Here is a 20,820-nt window from a genome sequence, read left to right as displayed (position 1 = left end):
TTTACTTTAACTTTACCTGGTTGACGCCTCCTACCACAAGAAGGCGGTCTCTGATGACGATAGAAGAGGCTGAGCATCGAGGGAAGTTCATAGGAGCCAACCGCTCCCACTTTTTCCTCTGGGGATGAAAGGCCTCCACTGTGTCTAGTGCTGAAGGCTCGTGACCTGGAAAACACAGTAACAACAAACACTCAGATATTAAACATATTAAATACTGCATATATGCTTTTTGCATCTACAGGAGGCTGAAACAATTCCATAGTCTAATGTGGGTTAGAACATATAGAGTGATTCAGAGAGGAAATAAATGTTTTATTGATTACACATTACCACATTTTTCAGGGTATAAGTCGCACCTATTAAACCAAAAAGTTAGTCTTGATGACTGCTAATCAGAAAACTGAAAAGTTATATTTTATAATGCTAAACCGCCTAAAAATGTATCAGAAGCTACAGCTAGCCAATAACTTTCAGTTTTGTCTCCCGTACATTCTCAGCTACTAACAAGCCGAAGTTGAGTTTAAACACCGTCAAAGCTTTTAATAGAATCAAAGACAATCACAAACCCAAACACAGCCAATGAGTCAGCACTTCTGCCTTTGTGCACCCTGCCCACTGCTGTAGGGAAGTATCATTTACCTTGACAGTATACACTGAGCTAGCCATGAGGCAGAGGTCTTGAAAAGGAAAGCAGGTTTGACTTATAGTTTTGATTTACACCCCAATGGCAATGTAGTTGGGATGTTGTGTAAAATGTAATTAAAAACAGAATACAATGATTTGCAAATCTTCTTCAACCTATATTCAATTTAATACACCACAAAGATATTTAATGTTCAAAGTACTAAATATTTGCTCATTTTGAAATGGATGCGTGCAACACATTTCAAAAAAGCTGGGACAGTGGTATGTTTACCACAGTGTTACATCACCTTTCCTTCTAACAACACTCAATAAGCGTTTGGGAACTGAGGACACTAATTGTTGAAGTTTTGTAGTGTAGGTGAAATTCTTTCCCATTCCAGCTTGATGTACAACTTCAGTTGTTCAACAGACCAGGGTCTCCGTTGTTGTATTTTGCGCTTCATAATGTGCCACACATTTTCAATGAGTGACAAGTCTGGACTGCATGCAGGCCAGTCTAGTACCTGCACTCTTTTATTACAAAGCCACGCTGTTGTAACACGTGCAGAATGTGGCTTGGCATTGTCTTGCTAAAATAAGCAGGGACGTCCCTGAAAAAGACCTTGCTTGGATGGCAGCATGTATTGCTCCAAAACCTGGATGTACCTTTCAGCATTGATGGTGCCATCACAGATGTGTAAGTTGCCCATGCCATGGGCACTAACACACCCCCATACCATCACAGATGCTGGCTTTTGAACTTTGCATTGGTAACAACCTGGATGGTGTTTTTCCTCTTTTGTCCGGAGGACACGACATCCATGAGTTCCAAAAACAATTTGAAATGTGGACTCATCAGACCACAGCAGACTTTTCCACTTTGCGTCTGTCCATTTCAAATGAGCTTGGGCCCAGAGAAGGTGGCGGCGTTTCTGTATGTTGTTGATGTATGGCTTTCAATTTGTATAGTAGAGTTTTAACTTGCACTTGTAGATGTAGTGACAAATTGTGTTAACTGACAATGGTTTTCTGAAGTGTTCCTAAGCCCAGGCGGTAAGATCCTTTACACAATGATGTTGGTTTTTAATGCAGTGCCACCTAAGGGATCGAAGGTCACAGGCATTCAATGTTGGTTTTCAGCCTTGCCGCTTACGTGTAGAAAGTTCTCCAGATACTCTGAATCTTCTGATTATTTTATGGACTGTAGATGATGGAATCCCTAAATTCCTTGCAACTGAACATTGAGAAAGTTGTTGGACTATTTTTTCACACCTTTGCTTGTGAACGGCTGACCCTTTTGGGGATGCTCCTTTTATATCCAATCATGACACTCACCTGTTTCCAATTAGGTGTTCTTTGAGCATTCATCAACTTCCCCAGTCTTTTGTTGCCCGTCCCAACTTTTTTGAAATGTGTTGCAGGCATCCATTTCAAAATGAGCAAATATTTGCACAAAAACAATAATGTTTATCAGTTTGAACATTAAATATCTTGTCTTTGTGGTATATTCAATTGAATATAGGTTGATGAGGATTCTCAAATCGTATTCTCTTTTTATTTACATTTTACACAACATGCCAACTTCATTGGAATTGGGGTTGTACATACCCTGTCAGAATTATTAATTTTTTTGGCCATCATTCAGAGAATATTAATGATAACACAAAAACGTTTTGTTGTCACTCATGGTTAGTGGTTGTGTGAAGCCATTTTTATCAAACAACTGTTTACATTTTTAAATCATATCAATGTATTGTATGTAATGTGTGTTCCTCAAGCTTCAGAGGCTTGGGAGTTTGAGGGTTTGATGCAGTATCTTAGCTGTTCCTAGGACTGCACTCTTTTGGACAGAGACCTCTGATGTTTGCCTAGAATCTGCCGGAGTCACTCTTCTAATTTGGGGTTACAGCTCCTTGTGCTCCAGTTACCACTGGGACCACTTTGGACTTTACCTTCCACAGCAGCATGGATAGTGTGGTGATAAAATTGCTGCCTTTTGAACAACAGATTAGATTAGAATAGACAGAATTTTACTGATCCCGTGGGAAGACTCCCTCAGGGAAACTGAGGTTCCAGCAGCATTGTATAGCACCACACAGGTTAAGAAGCACACAGAGTATCAAAAGTGAAACTAAAAAACAAGACAGTTAAAAATAAATACACAACAGGTCAATGGTTCAAACCCTGGTCAGGACACTCATCCAGTAAGGGTCCCCAGGCTAGGCCCCCATGCTACTCCCGCAACCTACCTCAAAATAATGAGTGAAAGACAAGTAAATAAAACCTTGGGTTAACAAGGTCCGCATCAGCTGCTGAGGAAACGGGACACACTGATGGGAAATGAGCTACTGGAACAAGACCTACATGGACAAGGACTGACAACTACAAAAATAAATAAGTAAAAATGAATAACTAAAACCTGTGTTATACTCTGGAAAATGCAGTAGTACGTGTAATCAGCTGGAGTGAAACATAAAATTAATTTGAAGACTTTAACAATTATTTTACAATATGAAATTTCAAGGGTTGGATATTAAGCAGTAAGACAAACCTTTGTTAGATCTGTTCTTTTGGACATGTTTAATATGCTGTGAAAATCTCTCACCTAGTCCCCCTGCTACGATCATCCGGCCTCTGAGGAATGCAGCGACAAAGTCAGCTCTCTTGGTTTTCATCGCCACCGTGTCCTCTGACTTCAACCAGACACCTTTTGAAAAAAACAAGTAGCAACAGCAGGAGACAGCAAAATTTGTGTAAGTTTATTTAATAGCTCAGCCCACACTGGGGTGGAAAGGACAGCACTGACCTTGTTTACAGAGTGTGACCTGAGCTAACAGGACGTGTGCTGCCATCTGTACGTACACGGCAAGGACACAAGGGTTAGGAGAAGCACAGACACAGCAAAAGAGCAGCTTTTTTTGTTCAATATATTTAGAAGCTGTCTTTCCACCAGGCGCAAAGCTTGTTATTTAAAGCACTTACGTATGACTGTGTTCCTGGGTTTTTAAAAAAGAAAAACAGAGCAAATCTAGGCTTGAGTCCCCTGTGTACCTTCAGATGAACTGGAGCTGAAATTTCACATCTTGTTTTGAAAAAAATGCTTCCCTATACTGCTCCTGTGTCTGGCAGTGTAGTCTGCTGATAAGCGCTGACCCTCAGTATTAACTGCTCTGTGATTTAGCTGCATAAGCTAAGATTAGAGTCACACGCCGACAGGATGTGCTGGATAACGGTGCACATTAAACTATTACAAATTATGATACAATTAATTATTCAGTACATACCCCGTACAAATAGGTCACACAGTGGTTGCAAACATGGACTGTGCAGATTGTGTGGCATACCCGAGCCCTCATGTATTAACGTTGTGCAGAAATGCTTGTAAATTTGTTTGTACAAAGGAAATGTGTTTGCATGCACAAGGACAGATGTTTCAACCTTAGGCTTGTTTGCACCAACTATAAGTATTTCAGCCTTGAAAAATCATAAATATTCTAAACCACTGTAATGGTGCAAGTGACGTCTAAGAAGAACCTCTGTGAGGTTCTGTCTCCTTGTAGATCTGGAACGGAATAAAGAAAGGCAGTTAAAGTAAAATTTGTGCCAAATCTATGTCCTGATCATGGGGTGAGAGAGAGTCAGATGATCCCAATTAGAGATGAATGGAGGTGCCACAAGGATGCAAAAAATGTTTAAGTAAAAGTCCTCCTCCCTATAGTCGCTGTCTTCCTATTTGATCTGCATTCCAGAGCCCTTTGAAGAAGAAAATAATGGATTATTTGTCCAAAATTCAAAAATACATGATTACACTATAGATGTAATGTCTTCACTGCGCCATATTTATTACACTCAGCTCCCGATTGAATCTAGTCACCCACCTGCCCAGGCGCACTCCCAAGATCTTTTCCCCAGACAATTTTATGAACTTCTTCACACAAAAAGACAGATGTTCAGCTTCTGTTATTGATTGGCGCAACGGGGACTTGCATTTACTGCATGTGAAGCTTGACTTCTTGTGGCATTCACTCCATTATTCACCACCTTGTCTCCATGCCTATGCCATAGTCCATCTATCCCAACTATGCTCTCTGATAGTAGGACAATGCTTCCCCTGAATATGGCTATGTCTTTGATTGCCCAAACACTGACTTGATTGCACCTGTCCTCGAAAAAATCCCAAGGCTCTGACCAGCGACAGGCCCATATGACAACTCCCCTTCATGTCCAAAGTGCCATCATGTCTTCAACATGCATCTTGACCAATTCCAATCTTGTTTCAGGAAGAAATACAGCACTGAAATAATCCCGGTCAGTGTAACCAATGACCACTAGTTGGGTGCCAACTCTGGATATCTGAGCATTTAATCAAGGTGGATGTAATCACAACCTTAACATAAATTATTCATCTTCATTGATTTGAAAGGCTTTCCATCTCTGCCGTAGGTTCAACTCATATCTCAGAAAAGACCTGGTGACATGTAGCATGACTTGATTCACACACTAGCATGACCTGTGTTGTGCTGGAGAGTAATCTCATCTTTAACGGGCGCAGACAGGACGTAAGTGGGGCGCCGACGTAAGAATTTTGAAATGTTCAAAAAATCCTTCATGCATAAATGTCGTGATACGTGGCACGATCTAACTGCCAACACGATGTGCAGCTCGTCAAGTGGAGTAAAGAAGTAAACAGAGCGAGTAGTGACACCAGCGGATCGCATCAGAGTGCAGCTTGTCTGGACGATTGTAACGAGATGTTAAATCTGTCATAAACATACTTTAGCAGCTGCACACAAGAAGGAAAGAACACACAACTGTTTTACCATGCCATGACAATGCACAAATATTTGCTCAATTTAAAATGGATGCCTGCAACATGTTTCAAAAAAGCTGGGACAGTGGTATGTTTACCACTGTGTTACAGCACCATTCCTTTTAACAACACCCTATAAGCTTTTGGGAACTGAGGACATTAATTGTTGAAGCTTTGTAGGTGCAATTCTTTGCCATTCTTCCAAGAATTGTGTACAGATCCTTGCAACATGGGGCCGTGCATTATCCTGCTGCAACATGAGGTGATGTTCTTGGATGGCACAACAATGGGCCTCAGGATCTCGTCACGGTATCTCTGTGCATTCAAAATGCCATCAATAAAATGCACCTGTGTTCTTCGTCCATAACAGATGCCTGCCCATACCATAACTCCACCTCCACCATGGGCCACTCGATCCACAACATTGACATCAGAAAACCGCTCACTCACACAATGCCACACACGCTGTCTGCCATCTGCCCTGGAGGGTGTGAACCGGGATTCATCCGTGAAGAGAACACCTCTCCAACGTGCCAAACGCCAGCGAATGTGAGCATTTGCCCACTCAAGTCGGTTACGACGACGAACTGGAGTCAGGTCGAGACCCCGATGAGGACGACGAGCATGCAGATGAGCTTCCCTGAGACAGTTTCTGACAGTCTGTGCAGAAATTCTTTGGTTATGCAAACCGACTGTTTCAGCAGCTGTCCGAGTGGCTGGTCTCAGATGATCTTGGAGGTGAACATGCTGGATGTGGAGGTCCTGGGCTGGTGTGGTTACACGTGGTCTGCGGTTGTGAGGCTGGTTGGATGTACTGCCAAATTCTCTGAAACGCCTTTGGAGACGGCTTATGGTAGAGAAATGAACATTCAATACATGAGCAACAGCTCTGGTTGACATTCCTGCTGTCAGCATGCCAATTGCACACTCCCTCAAATCTTCCGACATCTGTGGCGTGCTGTGTGATAAAACTGTACCTTTCAGAGTGGCCTTTTATTGTGGGCAGTCTAAGGCACACCTGTGCACTAATCATGGTGTCTAATCAGCATCTTGATATGGCACACCTGTGAGGTGGCATGGATTATCTCAGCAAAGGAGAAGTGCTCACTATCACAGATTTAGACTGGTTTGTGAACAATATTTGAGGGAAATGGTGATATTGTGTATGTGGAAAAAGTTTTAGATCTTTGAGTTCATCTCATACAAAATGGGAGCAAAACCAAAAGTGTTGCATTTATATTTTTGTTGAGTGTATATCGTTTTTGAAATCTTTGTGATCAGGCAAATAACGTGGTGTAGTTTTCGATATGATTGGAGCATCTTTTAATTTAGACCAGGGGTGGGCAACTTGGTCCAGAAAGGGCCAAGAGGGTGCACATTTTCTTTGCAGCCACTGATTCCACCAGGTGATTTCACTGATTAACTGATTCCATTTGCTCAAAGTGATATTAATCAGTGAAATCACCTGGTGGAGTCAATGGCTGCAAAGAAAACCTGCACCCTCTTGGCCCTTTCTGGAACAAGTTGCCCACCCCTGATTTAGAACCCTGTGTAATTCTTCAATTGACCCCTACCTGGCTGCCTATTGAAAATTCAAGTGGCCAATCAGTTTTTTTTTTTTAAGAGTTAATGTCTAGGGATTATTTGTGCCAAATTTGATGTTTGTATGGCCATTTGCAGGATTCCACTCTAAATAGTCTCTTATCTGCTGCACTATATATAAAAAATAAGATGCTGCTCCTCGGTGTTTCTCAATTGCCCTCAAAAGTATTGAAACAAATATTAAAATGTGAGAAACATTTTAATTTGTTTATTCCATTTCAGATACATTTTTTTTTTTTTTTTGTAAAATTATCTTCTTTAACTCAAACTGAAAGCAAATCTCTACAACTTGATATAATTAAAAATATAAAATCCAGCTTCCTGATGAAGTGGTGTAGAGGAGGATTTTCTTAAAAAGAAGAACTGAAAGTTCAGCTACAATTTGACAGAAAGTACATTTGAGATGAAAGCCTAGATTAGATATTTTGGTGAAAGAAACTTTTGTATTTCTTCATAATTGATGTAAATAAAGTCCAAGACATATTCAGTGACTTTGAAATGTTCATGTTTCCATCCCCTGACTTGTCTAATGACAACTAGCAATAAAACTGATTATTATTTACAGGTTTTAGCACATTTTAGAGATTTACTTTCAGTTTGAGTTTGAGGAAGATAATTTTATAAATTTTGATTCTTTATTTTTTTGTATTTCTTGTATTTAAAATGGCATAATCAAATTAAAATGTGTGTGACCCGCACCCAGAAAAGTGTTTGAAGATGAATGAATGAATGAATGAAATGTTCCAATACTTTTGGAGGGCACAGTATCCCAATCTTATGATGAGTGCAAAACGAGTGTTATTACTGTTTTGTTTCAGAATGTTTAATTTTCACTGTTGCTACACTTTGTGTCAAATCATAGTCATATCGTATAGCATGTTGATATGAAAATTCAGTAAGGTATATCTTCTATTATACATTCCAAATCTAAGGTGGAACTCTACTAGTGTTTACTAAGGAACACCTAAATTTCTTTAAGAAAAATAAATAAATAAAAGAGAGTGTGTAGAGCCACTTAGGTGCCTGGTCTTGAGAACCAGGGACGGTAGGTTGCAAAGCTTTTTTATCCCATGTGAACTCTCCCTACCCACCTAAGAAGCTCAAGAATATGGACATCCTGTATATGTGACATATAATGACAATTTATGACATTATTGACATATGATAATTTGACCGTATTGTACAGCCCTGCTGTCAACTAGCTGAAAACTTTGAATATTAATTTACATCTACATTAAAAAATGCTTAAAGTGGCTGGGGGTTAAGAGGACTGTAATGGGGGGGGGGGGGGGGGAGTAGCTTGGCAGCAGACTGGGACAGTGTGTAAAATGGATATATTGTGTGCCTATCACGTCCACATCACAAACTAAAATAAGTTGTAGCGAATGCATACAGATTGGCCATGAATAAAGCGTTTGTATTATGTCTGCTTAACAAACAGAAATCGACATACCTGCCAGTCATTGCTAGTCCAGCTGTGGAGACGTACAGATGTAGTTATGGATCCCCAAAGACGTAGTGTGAGAGTTGATGCCATCCAACAACATACTGTAAAACCCCAGCTGCAGAGAAGTCATCTGTGGAACTCGGTTCTCTTTCAGAACATTTATTTAACTCCAACAAAAGGAAGAGTTGCTGTTACAGCCGCAACAGACACTGAAGTCTCTCTTTTTGAAAAAAAGCACCGTGTCACAACCCCGAGCGGCTTCCCAAACTAATGAACAGTTATCCCTTGCATGACAACATGAACATCAACTATGATTATTAGAATACCAATTCACTTATCCAAGTCCAGCAATTGCATGCGCAATACAACCGCTGTTCCCGCATCATGTGCGCAATGCATTTACAATACATCTGTAATACTTCTGTGATAATCACAATGCGTCCGATCTGTTTCCTCAATACATGCGTTATACAGCCGTGATTGTTCATCATATATTCACTATACATTATTAATATATCCATAATGCATACTGAGGATTTGTCATTTCAGGCCAATTTTTTTGTTGCGGACAACAACAAATGCTCGAAATTTGTATACTCAATTCGTGCGCAATTAATCCTCTCCCCAGTGGGACCGGGCCCTAAATGACATGGTGAGATGCTGACGAGCTTTGCTCATTCATGTCCGCAACATATGCATATTAAAGACGTAGTTAAGATTTGTTGGTTCAGATTCAAACAAACCAAAATAACAACCCACAATGCTACAGAGACGTCTAAGAAGAAACTGAGTTATTTGATTGTATTTTATTCAAGCCATTCCAATTTAGGATAAATGCTCACCTCGGGGGAGGTGATGGTCTAGTGGTTAAGGTGTTGGGCTTGAGTCCAGAAGATCATGGGTTCAAATCCTCTCCTGACTGGAAAATCACTAAGGGCCCTTGGGCAAGCCCTTTAATCCCCTATTGCTCCCGGTGTGTAGCGAGCGCCTTGTATGGCAGCACCCTGACATCGGGGTGAATGTGAGGCATAATTGTAAAGCGCTTTGAGCGTCTGATACAGATAGAAAAGCACTATATAAATGCAGTCCATTTACCATGCTCTCTGTTGGACTAGTTTTCCTGAAACACTTCAGACAAGCTTAAGAACTTCAGATGATAAAAAAGCATGAATCAACTTGATAATGAGGGAAAACAACAATCAAACTGCCTCCTGCTCCTTGGAAGATGCTGTAATTTTTTTTCTTTTACAATTAGTTGCTGTCAAACTTTATCTGCCAACGCTGAGGAAGAACAATAACTGCTTTAATTTATAAATCTGCTTAATGGCTCTTGGGGGTCCTAAATTGAATCCATTTGAACATTTGGCTCTCTGCACCTTTCAAGCTGCCACATGCAGTCACAATCAGAAGAACAAAAATCAGGCATGTTACTTTGTCACCGTTTACTGGCCTCTGGGTTCATATTCCAAACTATCAGATGAAACTGGTGAGCTTATCTCCAGAGATGGAAAACTCCAGCTTTAGAAAGTAAACGTCCAACCACATATTTGTTGTATCTTCCTAATAAACCGGTTGATTGTAATTAGTTCAGTGCTTCAGGCAGGTGGATGAGATCATTACTGAGGTCACCTGTTTTAGGTGCACGGGTAGAAGCAATGCATGGTAGGGCTTTTACTTTCTGAAGCGAGAGTCTTCCACCTCTGCTTACCTCTGATTTGGCAACTCATGCTAACAACATTCTGATTGTTGGTGATTTCAACAGCCATGTAAATAAGACTTCTAATCCCCCCAGCAAATCATTTCTGGAAATTATGGAAATGCTGCGATTTCATCAATGCCTTCAGGGATTGGCTCACAGTAGCAGAAACACCCTGGATTTGGTATTACCATCTCTGATTTTAACATTGTTTCTCTGATATCAGCTGTCTCAGATCACTCACATTAAGTTTACAGTTTCACTGTCCTGTCCATGAGGATGAGATAATTGTTTATCATCTTAGCATCACATCAGCTCCTCAACCATACAGTATATGAACTTGGACTTGGACCGCCTGATACTTAACATCACTTTCTTTATATGATCATTCAGTTGATAGCCTTGTGGACATCTTAAACTCAGTGCTCATGAGTCTGGACATGATTACTCCATTGATTATACAATCATTGCCCCCTCCCCCCTAAAAAATGCAAATGCACTGATTCAGTAATCATCTTCATGGCCTCAAGCATACATCTAGAAGTTTTGACCGAAAAAGCCAAACTCCAAAATGAGAAGTCTTCCACTTTCCATGGTGTGATGCAATTCTGGATTTCAAGCTCACACTGTTGGCTACAAAACGGGCCAGTTGTTATTAGTTTGAGTCCTTAGCAAATACCTTGCTCAGAGCCTTCTGTTGTTTTATTCATGTCTCATCATGTCTTGTCAGTTCTTTTGGGTCATGCTCAGTTATGAACTGGTTTTGTTTCATTTATTCTCTGTGTATCTTTTCTTTGCCACGTATTTAGTTTTACTTTATTGTTTGTTTGCTTTCACTCTTGGTCCCCTATTTTGCTTTAGTCTTAGTTTAATTCTGCTTATCACATTTATTGTATTATACTTTAGTCACAGGTTTTTGTTATTATTTATCTTCAGTGATGCTTATCTTATTATGTTCAATTTGTTATTTATTGCATTCTTGGTTTATCAGTTATCTTGTTTTATTTATTGCACTATTCTGTAGTCACGATTTTGTTTATTTGCTGTTTAACCAATAGTTTTGTTTTGCCACCTGCTTATCTTTTATTTCTTCCTTCAGCCATGATTAGTTTCCATTGTAGTTTTGCGTTTATTCTGACAAGTCACTTTTCAGTTCATGTTCATGCTTAGTTCATTCTTGGTCATAGTTGTATTGAATTCTGTCCGTGGTTTCTGATTTATCTTTGTTCTCACTTTTTGCCTCATCTTAGTTTGTGTCTTTGTCTCTCACTATGACTCTTTCTGCTCTGTGTTTTCATCCACTCCTACTCTTGCACCTGCTCATGTGTCTTCGTCTCTTTCATTACTCTACTCTGTGTTTTCCTTCTTCATTATCTTGCACTATGCACACTCTTTTTCTTCCCCGGCCAGACCCCCTTCCAGAGACTTCCACACACCTGCTCCATATCACCTTGATTAGTTTGCTCCTTATTTAAGCCCTCACTGTCTCACAACTCACTGCCAGATTGTTGAATCTATTTCACTTTCCAACCCCCATGCCTTGTCCTGTTTTGTCTTCATATCAGCCTGCCGGTATTTGACCTGCTGGCCCCCCACATTATTAACCTCTCTGCTGTTAGTTTACAGCTAGAATTTAATGTTTTATGTGCTGTTAGTTTCAGGTGATTAATTCTACACTCTTTCTCTCTGTTTGAGATGCTGTGGCTACTAGCCCTTGGGGCACTCAAGTTTTCAGTACCACTTAATGTGACTAAACAGCACTTAGAATCCAGCCTCACTGTATCATGGACTCCACAAAAATATATGATAGCCATCCTGGGGTGGTAGATATAGCCAGGTAGGGGTCAATGAAGTACTAGACAGGGGTCAAAATTTAAAAATGCTTCAATCATATATTCAACTATAACACATTATTTGTCTGAACATAAAGATTCCAAAAAGGTATAGTTTGGAGTATCCACGAAAAAAAACTATGGAGTTATGGGGAAAAGTAGCAAGAATGGTGACAAAGGTCAATTTTAGTTTGTACAGGGATCAAATGTTAAAGTTGCTTCAATTTTGGTAAAAAAAATAAATAAATAAATAAAGTGATGTAAATTATTGGGTTAATAGCATTTTAAAAAGAAAAAGTTTGCACCATGTGTCATACTAAGTTATCACGTATGGGGTAGTTGTTATGGGGTAGTTATTGTAGTTCAACCAATAATTTCCACCACTTTTATCTATTCCATTTATTAATCTTATTATTGTAGTTCAACCAATAATTTGCACCACTTTTAACTATTCCATTTATTAATCTTATTATTGTAGTTCAACCAATAATTTGCACCACTTTTAACTATTCCATTTATTAATCTTATTATTGTAGTTCAAACAATAATTTGCACCACTTCTTACCAAAACTGAAGCAACTTTAACTTTCTGTCACTATTCTACCCCATAATTCCTTAACATTTTGTCATAGTTAGTCCAAACTTTACCTTTTTGGAATCTTTATGTTGAGACAAATAATGTGGTATAGTTTTTAATTAAGTAATTAATTAACCTTTATGTAACCAGATTAAAAATTAACTAAATAAATAATTGAGCTCTAGACCTCTTTCACAAAGGTGACGTGGCCAAGAAAGGCAGCAGCACATAATAATGGACAAATAAACTACAGCAACATAACCATTACAATATATAACATACAAGCAATTAAAAAATAAAACCCATTATTATATGGCTGTGACGCTACGCGCGCTCTAATTGGCTGATTACCAATCAGATATTTTCCCATATCCGGACCGGTTTCCATCACAATCAGTCTGAACGCGTATTTTCTTTACAAACCAGGAAGCTAAAAATGCAATTAGAAAAACCAATTTGGACATGAACGTACTCCATAAATATCTCAACAGCATCTGGAAAAACACACATATTGAAAGTTTACCAGCTCGACCTTGTCCATCTGTTAGCAAGTTCCTGCTCTGCTCCAGTGTTCTGTTGGGACACCGGCCGTCAGCTCGGAGGTGAGTTGAGGTGAGCGGCTGTTTAGCTCAGCTTCAGAGCTCTGAAGTGAGCAGAGGAGGTCTATCCATTTTTTTTTTGTTTGTTTGTTTTTTCGAGGTGAACTTAACCAGCTCGGAGGTGAAGCAAACTGCCCTGCTGTGACTATGAGCTCTGTCTATGAGTCATCAGCATCTTTCATATTCGGGCGTTCACATGTGTGTGTGTGTGTGTGTGTGTGTGTGTGTGTGTGTGTGTATATATATATATATATATATATATATATATATATATTAGCCATATAATAAATGGATTATTACCCTCACTTGCTCGGTCTGTATGGGGAAATATCAGACCAATGTGTTGTGAGTACGGACCGGGCATTAGCGAGGTCTGTGTGAAAAACATGGACACAGTGGCTATGGCTACCACCCTAGGATGGCTATCGTATTTTTTTGGGTAGGCCATGATACACTGAGGCTGGACTGTAAGCGTTGTTTAGTCCCTTTAAGTGGTACCGATTAGGTTTAAATTGATTGGCTCATGGACTATATTGTTGGAGAATCAAAGGCCGACATTGCCTGTTGGACCCATGGCTGAATGACAGAAAGGATAGGATAATATACTGACCAAATGACTCTTGCCAAAGTGGGTGTTAACGTGGACAACATAACCTGCAATTGCACTTTGCACTCTGAACCCTATTTTTTTAACTTCATTGTGTTTTGCATGGTTGTAAACATTCTGTTGTAGTTTGTCTGATCCCTGTTATTGTTAGACTGGCCTAAGCAGTCTGAGTCTGGTCTGCTTGAGGTTTCTTCCTTAAAAAAATAAATAAATAAAAAGCCAGAGAGTTTTTTTTCTTCTTATCACTGTCATCACTGCTTGCTCATGGGGTTGATGAGATTAGACCTTACCCATGTGAAGCACCTTGGGGCAACTTATATAGTGATGTGGCGCTATATGAACAAACTGAATTGAAGTTCATCAGCAAGACAATGGAAATTCAAAAAATTGAGAAAATTGTACCCATTTTTCTTTTGCAATTTTCTTTCTTTTCTGGGTCTCTTTCAACATCCACCTTTTCTTTACATTGTCTCCATCATTCTGTCTTTTATTTGAATATTTTCCTCTCCTCTTTATCTTGATGGAGATGTAGAGACAGACTGATGCAGAAAGAGAGGGAATGTGCGAGAAGCAGCCAGATGGCAGGCCTCCTTTCTGGATTGTCTCTGAAAACATTTCCACACAACTCTCTGTACTTATCAATTCAAACATTTATTTCACTTGCAGGTAAACAAGGCGTGTTTGAAAATCAAACAAACATTTTATCGGGGTCCTCCGACTCTGTTTCAGCTCTATGTTGCTGAACTGCATTACAAACAGCATTTGCCTTTTGCAGATGGAGAGTCAAATCTCTTGATGGTGAAGCCAAAACAGTGCAAATCCTACCTCGAAGGCAAACCTTCTTTAAAGTCATATCAAAGCACCAAAACTGCAGCAGCACAGCTATGAAAACTGTCAGGTGTTTCTAAAAGCACCTCATATTTAATTTGTCTTTCCCCAAAATCAGGGTGACCAAGAGTGCAAAACTGGATAAAATCATCCACATCTGCCAACACTGTATCACCGTTGTGAAGGGAAACAGTCTAGTGCACGACAGAATTCATTATGCAGCTTTTATACAGTATAACAGTTGAGTGGATCCTTGTCATTTGATTGGTGCTTTGAATGTCACGTGACATGGATTATTCATCCCATTTGTGTTGTGTTGCATTTAGCGTGCAAATTTGGTTCCATTTACCATGCAGATTTGGTTCCATAAGTATTGTGCCATTGCACGCTACGACCACCACCCATGCATACTGCATGCCCACACTAGTGGGGGCGGGATTTAGCTAAACTTGGCTGAGTTTGTTTTGCTGATGGATGGGGATTTGAAGGAGTTAATTGACAGTGCTAATTCTTCTAACACACACACAGACACAAATCCACTACGCTGAAGCCCTCCGGAGGCATGAAGAGCTGTTAAGATAAAGAGAATGAAGTTAGGATCGAGACATTGACAAATTTCTGATGCGATTTTTCGCTGGAGTGAGGAAAGCAGATGGCGGTCTGTACACAAAGTCAGTGCACGGCGTCACGGACTACATCATCATAATTGTTTTTTGCAAGTTCACTGAGAACAATTTTGGACTCCTATTGAAAGTTCATGTTAGACTGTTGATGTCAAAGCACCAAATATCCCTTTTCTGTTATTTATAAATTCATAAAATTATCAAATGACAAGGATTTATTTTCATCATTACATAAAACAAATAATGAATGTTTTTTCTTTCTTTCAATCATTGAATGGAACATTGCATCTTTCCCCTAATGAAATATTTGTACCATTGAACTCATTAACATTCATTATTTGTATACCATCTGCAGTCACAGCATCAGAAAACAGCAGTCACCCAGTTGTGGCAAAAGTACACATTGCCATGCCATCAACACAACATCCATTTTTCTATGAACCATTATTACAAGCTAAAGTAGTCACACAAAACACATAACCTCAAGGCAGGAGATTGGTTTTAATGAGAAAAAAAAAGAAAAAAAAAATCACCATTTCAACTCAAAACATCTTCTTCAGGGTGTCAAAAAATCATTATACAAATTAGGATATTCAAAAGAAAAGCTTAGTTGCTACCAATCATGCATGCACTTGACTGTGTCAAACATTCCAGTCCAAGTGCATGGTTACCAGTGGTGGGCACACTTCCGATAATCCGATAACAGATAATTATCGAAGATAATGTTTTCATTAGCGGATTATCATTTTAGATAAATTTAAAAACCATCATCGGACTAATTATCTTCCGATGAATTACCGTCAGATAACTTACTAAACTAAGCTGAACAGTGAAAAACATTTTTAAAACTGTTAAAGCTGTTGAGACCTACCTGTTAAAAGTTTCCTCATAAGTATGTTGTTCTACCCTCTGCAAACAGAAACCACTCTATTGTCTGTAAACAAAGGAGAACTGGTGACCAAAAAAAAAAGTAATTTCCTTTAACACCATACTAATATAATCACAATGTCACCAAGTCATCCAGAGGCATACATGTTTAACTTATGGTTCAAATTGTAACCACTCATTTTAGACAAGTGACAAGTTATTTAAAATTATTGTCATGTCTGAAGTTTATAAAGTGAAAATATCAGATATATGTTTTCGTTTTAAAGTAATGTGCTAATTTTTAAGGTTTTGTGAGCACATGCTGTGCCAGGCAGCAATGCATTATGGGTAGCATAAGGTAATCTCAGACGTTCAAGACAGGACAAATGCATTTCAGACACTCTGTTCAGGGTCCACAGATAACAGCATTAAACTCTAGTGCCTAAAACTCAAGTGAATATATTCTCTGGGTTTATAGACGTTAGTGTATTTGCATTTGTTAAATTCCACGCATCTTAAATGTAGCAGACACGGATTATCTGGAATTTTGTTTGACATTTTTTCAAGGCCGCTACTGCCATCTACTGGCCAGGAGTGTTCATGGCAGTATTAAATGTCTGGGTACATGGCTGCTCTCAAAGTGTTGGTATTGTCCATTGTCCAGGCTCTTTTTGTGTGCATATATTTGTTAACTTTGTATTCTAAAACTAGAAGGTTAGAAGTAATTCTGACTCCTTATCGGTCCACACGAACGAAGTTGGCGCCATGTTTTTAGTTTTTGTGGAAGTGACGACAAGAGAATAAGGCTCCTGATTGGATAGAATTTTAATCAGTAAACGACATAGTGTGGATGAAGTTTTTTCCCCAAACTGAAAGGGTAATATATTCGGTTTTACAAATACCCGACAACGTGTGTACATGGCCTTATGTCTGTGAAAGGCACTATATGAATAAATTTACTTACTTACTTACTTACTAATATTGAGTGCATGTTTTACAACATCATAAAAGTTTTAAAACATGCAACTGCGATAGCACTTCCAGGGCTCTGTAAAAATGCCTGTTTTTACAAATAAAAATGGAATATTTTACAAAAGCACATTTATCTTTAAACCAACACACGACACACATCACATTAACGTGTTGGTTTACATAATGGATTACTGAACCAATCACTGTTTAGCACTTTTACCCAGAATGCTTTGTCGTCTGTGTTTGTTACAAAACCTCAGAATTAGTGCCTTATTCAACATTAAAAGATATATGTTATATTTTAACTTTGTACAAATGACAGAATTGACATGGAGTTATTCTATCAGTATTTTCAAAAAACCATAAGTTAGTATGTGTTGTGTGGGCCGCTGAAGAGGAGGTACTGCTGGCCCACTACCACCAGAGGGCGCCCTGCTTGGAGTGCGGGCTCCAAGCACGAGAGGGCGCCAGACCCAGAGGAGGTGACAGCTGTCACTCATTACTCCAGCTGTCACTCATCTACACCACCATATAAGCCGGACTGCAACTCCACCTCCCCGCCGAGAAATCGACTACCAGTACTAAGGTAATTTTCTCTGCTGACTTATACGTTGAATAGTAATCTGAACTTCTGTTGCAGCCGTTTTCCTGGTGCTTTCCTTGTCTGGAGGATTGGCGTTTGGTGTGACAGTGACGGCTTCACCTCGCACCCCGTCCCAGATAAGTGGTTGATCAGGAGCTGCACGAGTGTGTGTGATTTGGAGGTGGAGGTGCTCCCTCCTAACGGTGTCTGGACTGTTAATTACTGAGTGTGCGGACTCACACTCACACATCATCTTTCTGTTTTCTGCCAGCAGTACCAGGGTCGACAGCCGAAGACAGATGCCACCTGGGGACTCGGGACTTGGCGGCTCCGGTGTTCTTCAGGCCGTTGGTGGTGGAGGCCGTGTGGGACGCGGCTTCTCTCTCGTCGGGCGTCTTCTATCTTCGAGCCTGCCCACACGTCACCTGGTGTTTATTGACTGTGAACATTAAGACACGTTTCGTTGTGTAATATCACAACATTAAATTGTTACCTTTTGGCTTACTTATTGTCCGTTCATTTGCGCCCCCTGTTGTGGGTCCGTGCTACGACACCTTCCCAACAGTATGACTTTATTTTTCAAGACCTCCGCCTGACCGGAGTGTTGAAATTGATAGGGAGCTGGCCTTATGGTTGCGCTTGGTGTGCCTCTGTGGTGAGAGCGCTGTTATAAACAAGAGCTTCCAGCAGGGGCAGAATGTTGAAAGAAAAACGATTACGATTAGTAAAGAGTTAATTTCGTGGGTGCTCTCAGGATTTGTCTGTGCTGCTTCCTGCAGGAGGCAGTATGGTCAAACATTCTTGCTTATTCTTTAGGTCTTTAACTGCTTTTGATGCTTTCAAAAGCGATCGTGTTAAAAATCAATTTCAGCTCTTTAGTAACTGCAAATGTCCCATAGACAACACCGGAATTTATTGGTTATTGATTATCAGTAACTTCCGATACATTTTTGGGTGGTTTATCGGTTTATCTTTTATCTAAGATAACTTTTCAGTTATCTTATCTGTTATTGAAGTTAATTTTTGGTTATCTGTGCCCACCACTGATGGTTACCCACTTTAGTAATCAAAGCTGTGTTACTCAAGTGTGTGATCCATTTATATCTTGCCTTTAAAGTTAAATTAGAATTTTAAAGCAGTGTGAAAGCAACATACAGGCCCATACTGTTCAGTGGATGGTTGTCAAAAAGGTACGTGTGGGCTGCAAAAGTGGAAAATGGAGTACACGAGTGCAAACAAGCTACTCAACATTGCATTTGCAATCCTCCATAGGTCCAACACACATTTCAAAAGGAACTGCAATATTGCAAAGGGTGTGCTGCGTGGACGAAAGTAGCAATTTATAATTATTATTTTTACTTTTATCTGTTACGTAACACCCCTTCTTGCCCATGAAGTTATATCAACTATTGATGAATGATGGTTCTTGATGCACTGCTATCTGAGGTATCAGTGATTACGTAGGTTAATCTTAGGGCACCTTCACACATAGCACGAATAAGCACGAATCAGGGCGAATCACAGCAAAACAACCTGAATGAGCTAACCAAGAAAACATCACGGCAAAGTCGGGAGGGACACCCGGTTGGGCAGGCGTGCACAAACACAATGTGAGCAGCTGGAATGTGTTGCACCACATCACGCTGCTGCTGTGGAGAAACAAAATGAAAACCACAAACCATATAAAACACAGCAATTTCCAAATTTTAATCCCTCTTACTGAGTGGACAATACAAGAATGATCCCTCTGTGCCTATGAGCTATGGTCACAGACGTACAGTCATAAAATGACATGAATGAAGCAGTGTGCTCTCATTATGTCTTTATTATGTCCAGCCGGGTATATAAATAATTATAATCACCGGACACTGATAGATTAGATAATGGTGTATAATTAGTGAAAATAACTGGGTTGATATAAATCATAAATAAAAGGGGACCCAATACAAAACCCTGCGGTTAAATAATCCTGGTTAAATTAAAACTAAATGCCACCCGTGGGATTCGCACCTGCAATTTGCAAAAACTCTGATTAACAGACTGCCACTCTACCACTGTGCTGCAATCGCTGTCTTATAACAGGAGCGTAAAATCCTAAAATCAACAAGGAGATGAACGTATTTAAAAAATAAAGAGAAATTAGATGATGTACAGAGGAGGACGTTTTGGTCGTTTTTAACCCTCTGGGGTCCGAGGGCATTTTTTGGACAGTTCACTCGCCTGGCATAAATGTTTTATTATTGCTGTTAAATTTGGGGACTCTAGGGTTTAAAAGGTTAAAGATGTTTTGAGGTGTGTTTATACTAGGTCAAACCAAACACTATCAATTTTAAATGTGTTTTAACCAACACTGCACAATAGAAAACCAAAAAAAAAAAAAAAAAAAAAAATTAAACCAAATGTTTTGAACCAAATGAATATGTTTGTCTGTTAGACAAAAACATGAAACTGCTTTTCAGTCCTTTGACACACTAATGGACATTTTCTTTAAGTAATTGAAAAGCTAATTTTATGCTATTTAGCTCAACAAATGTAAATCCTAATGAGTGCAGGATGAGTCAAAATATTTTTTGGGTAGAGAATGACATTAATTCTGAATTGTTTTAAATACTCATAAAGAAAGACAGATTTTAACTTCTTTTTTTTCTACCTCCAGCAGTACAAGCATGGACACAAGATAAGACATGAAGAATATACTTTTCATTTCAGCATGAGTGCTAATGAGTGCTGTACCGAAAGATCACATGACTGTCTGATGGTCCAATCCTCAGAGACTGATGAGTGACTGCAGGCCTGAATTGTTTTGGAGGGATTACTAAGTTCTCTTTGTTGGACACGAGAAAAATACCAGCATGTATTATTCTCCTCTGGAGGGAGAAAGACAATGGCAGAATAAAGAGACTGCAAGACGAGACAATAGAGGCAGAGACAGAAAGAGCGAACAGAAAGAAACGTGATAAAAACAGATGAGGCGGCTCTCTGAAGACTGGGCTTTGTATTCTTTGAGCTGGGTAATTTTGTCTGCGGTGCTCCTTTGTAATTGTCATCGTGATTAAAACTGGAAAGCATGGTGATTGGTTCTCATACTTTGATGGATTCTGTCTCTTCATTACAAACGAATTTTCATACACCAGATGTAGGTGACTCTTTGGG

The 20,820-nt window shown here is 39.5% G+C and overlaps 1 protein-coding gene across 2 annotated transcripts in view; it reads right to left on the bottom strand.

Annotated features, from left to right (window-relative positions):
- Positions 1 to 20,820, bottom strand: part of klhdc8a (kelch domain containing 8A) — a 91,938-nt gene that overhangs the window by 30,704 nt on the left and 40,414 nt on the right. For both annotated transcript variants that reach the window (XM_034167400.1, XM_034167401.1), the window contains 2 exons: positions 3,230 to 3,331; positions 17 to 165 (listed from right to left, as the gene is read on the bottom strand). In XM_034167400.1, the coding sequence (XP_034023291.1) occupies positions 17 to 165; positions 3,230 to 3,331 (251 nt within the window). The remainder of the gene's footprint in view (positions 1 to 16; positions 166 to 3,229; positions 3,332 to 20,820) is intronic.

The sequence above is a fragment of the Thalassophryne amazonica genome, chromosome 3 (genome assembly GCF_902500255.1).
Source record: "Thalassophryne amazonica chromosome 3, fThaAma1.1, whole genome shotgun sequence".
In the NCBI taxonomy this organism is placed as follows: domain Eukaryota; kingdom Metazoa; phylum Chordata; class Actinopteri; order Batrachoidiformes; family Batrachoididae; genus Thalassophryne; species Thalassophryne amazonica.
This window is presented reverse-complemented; position numbering and strand designations above follow the sequence as displayed.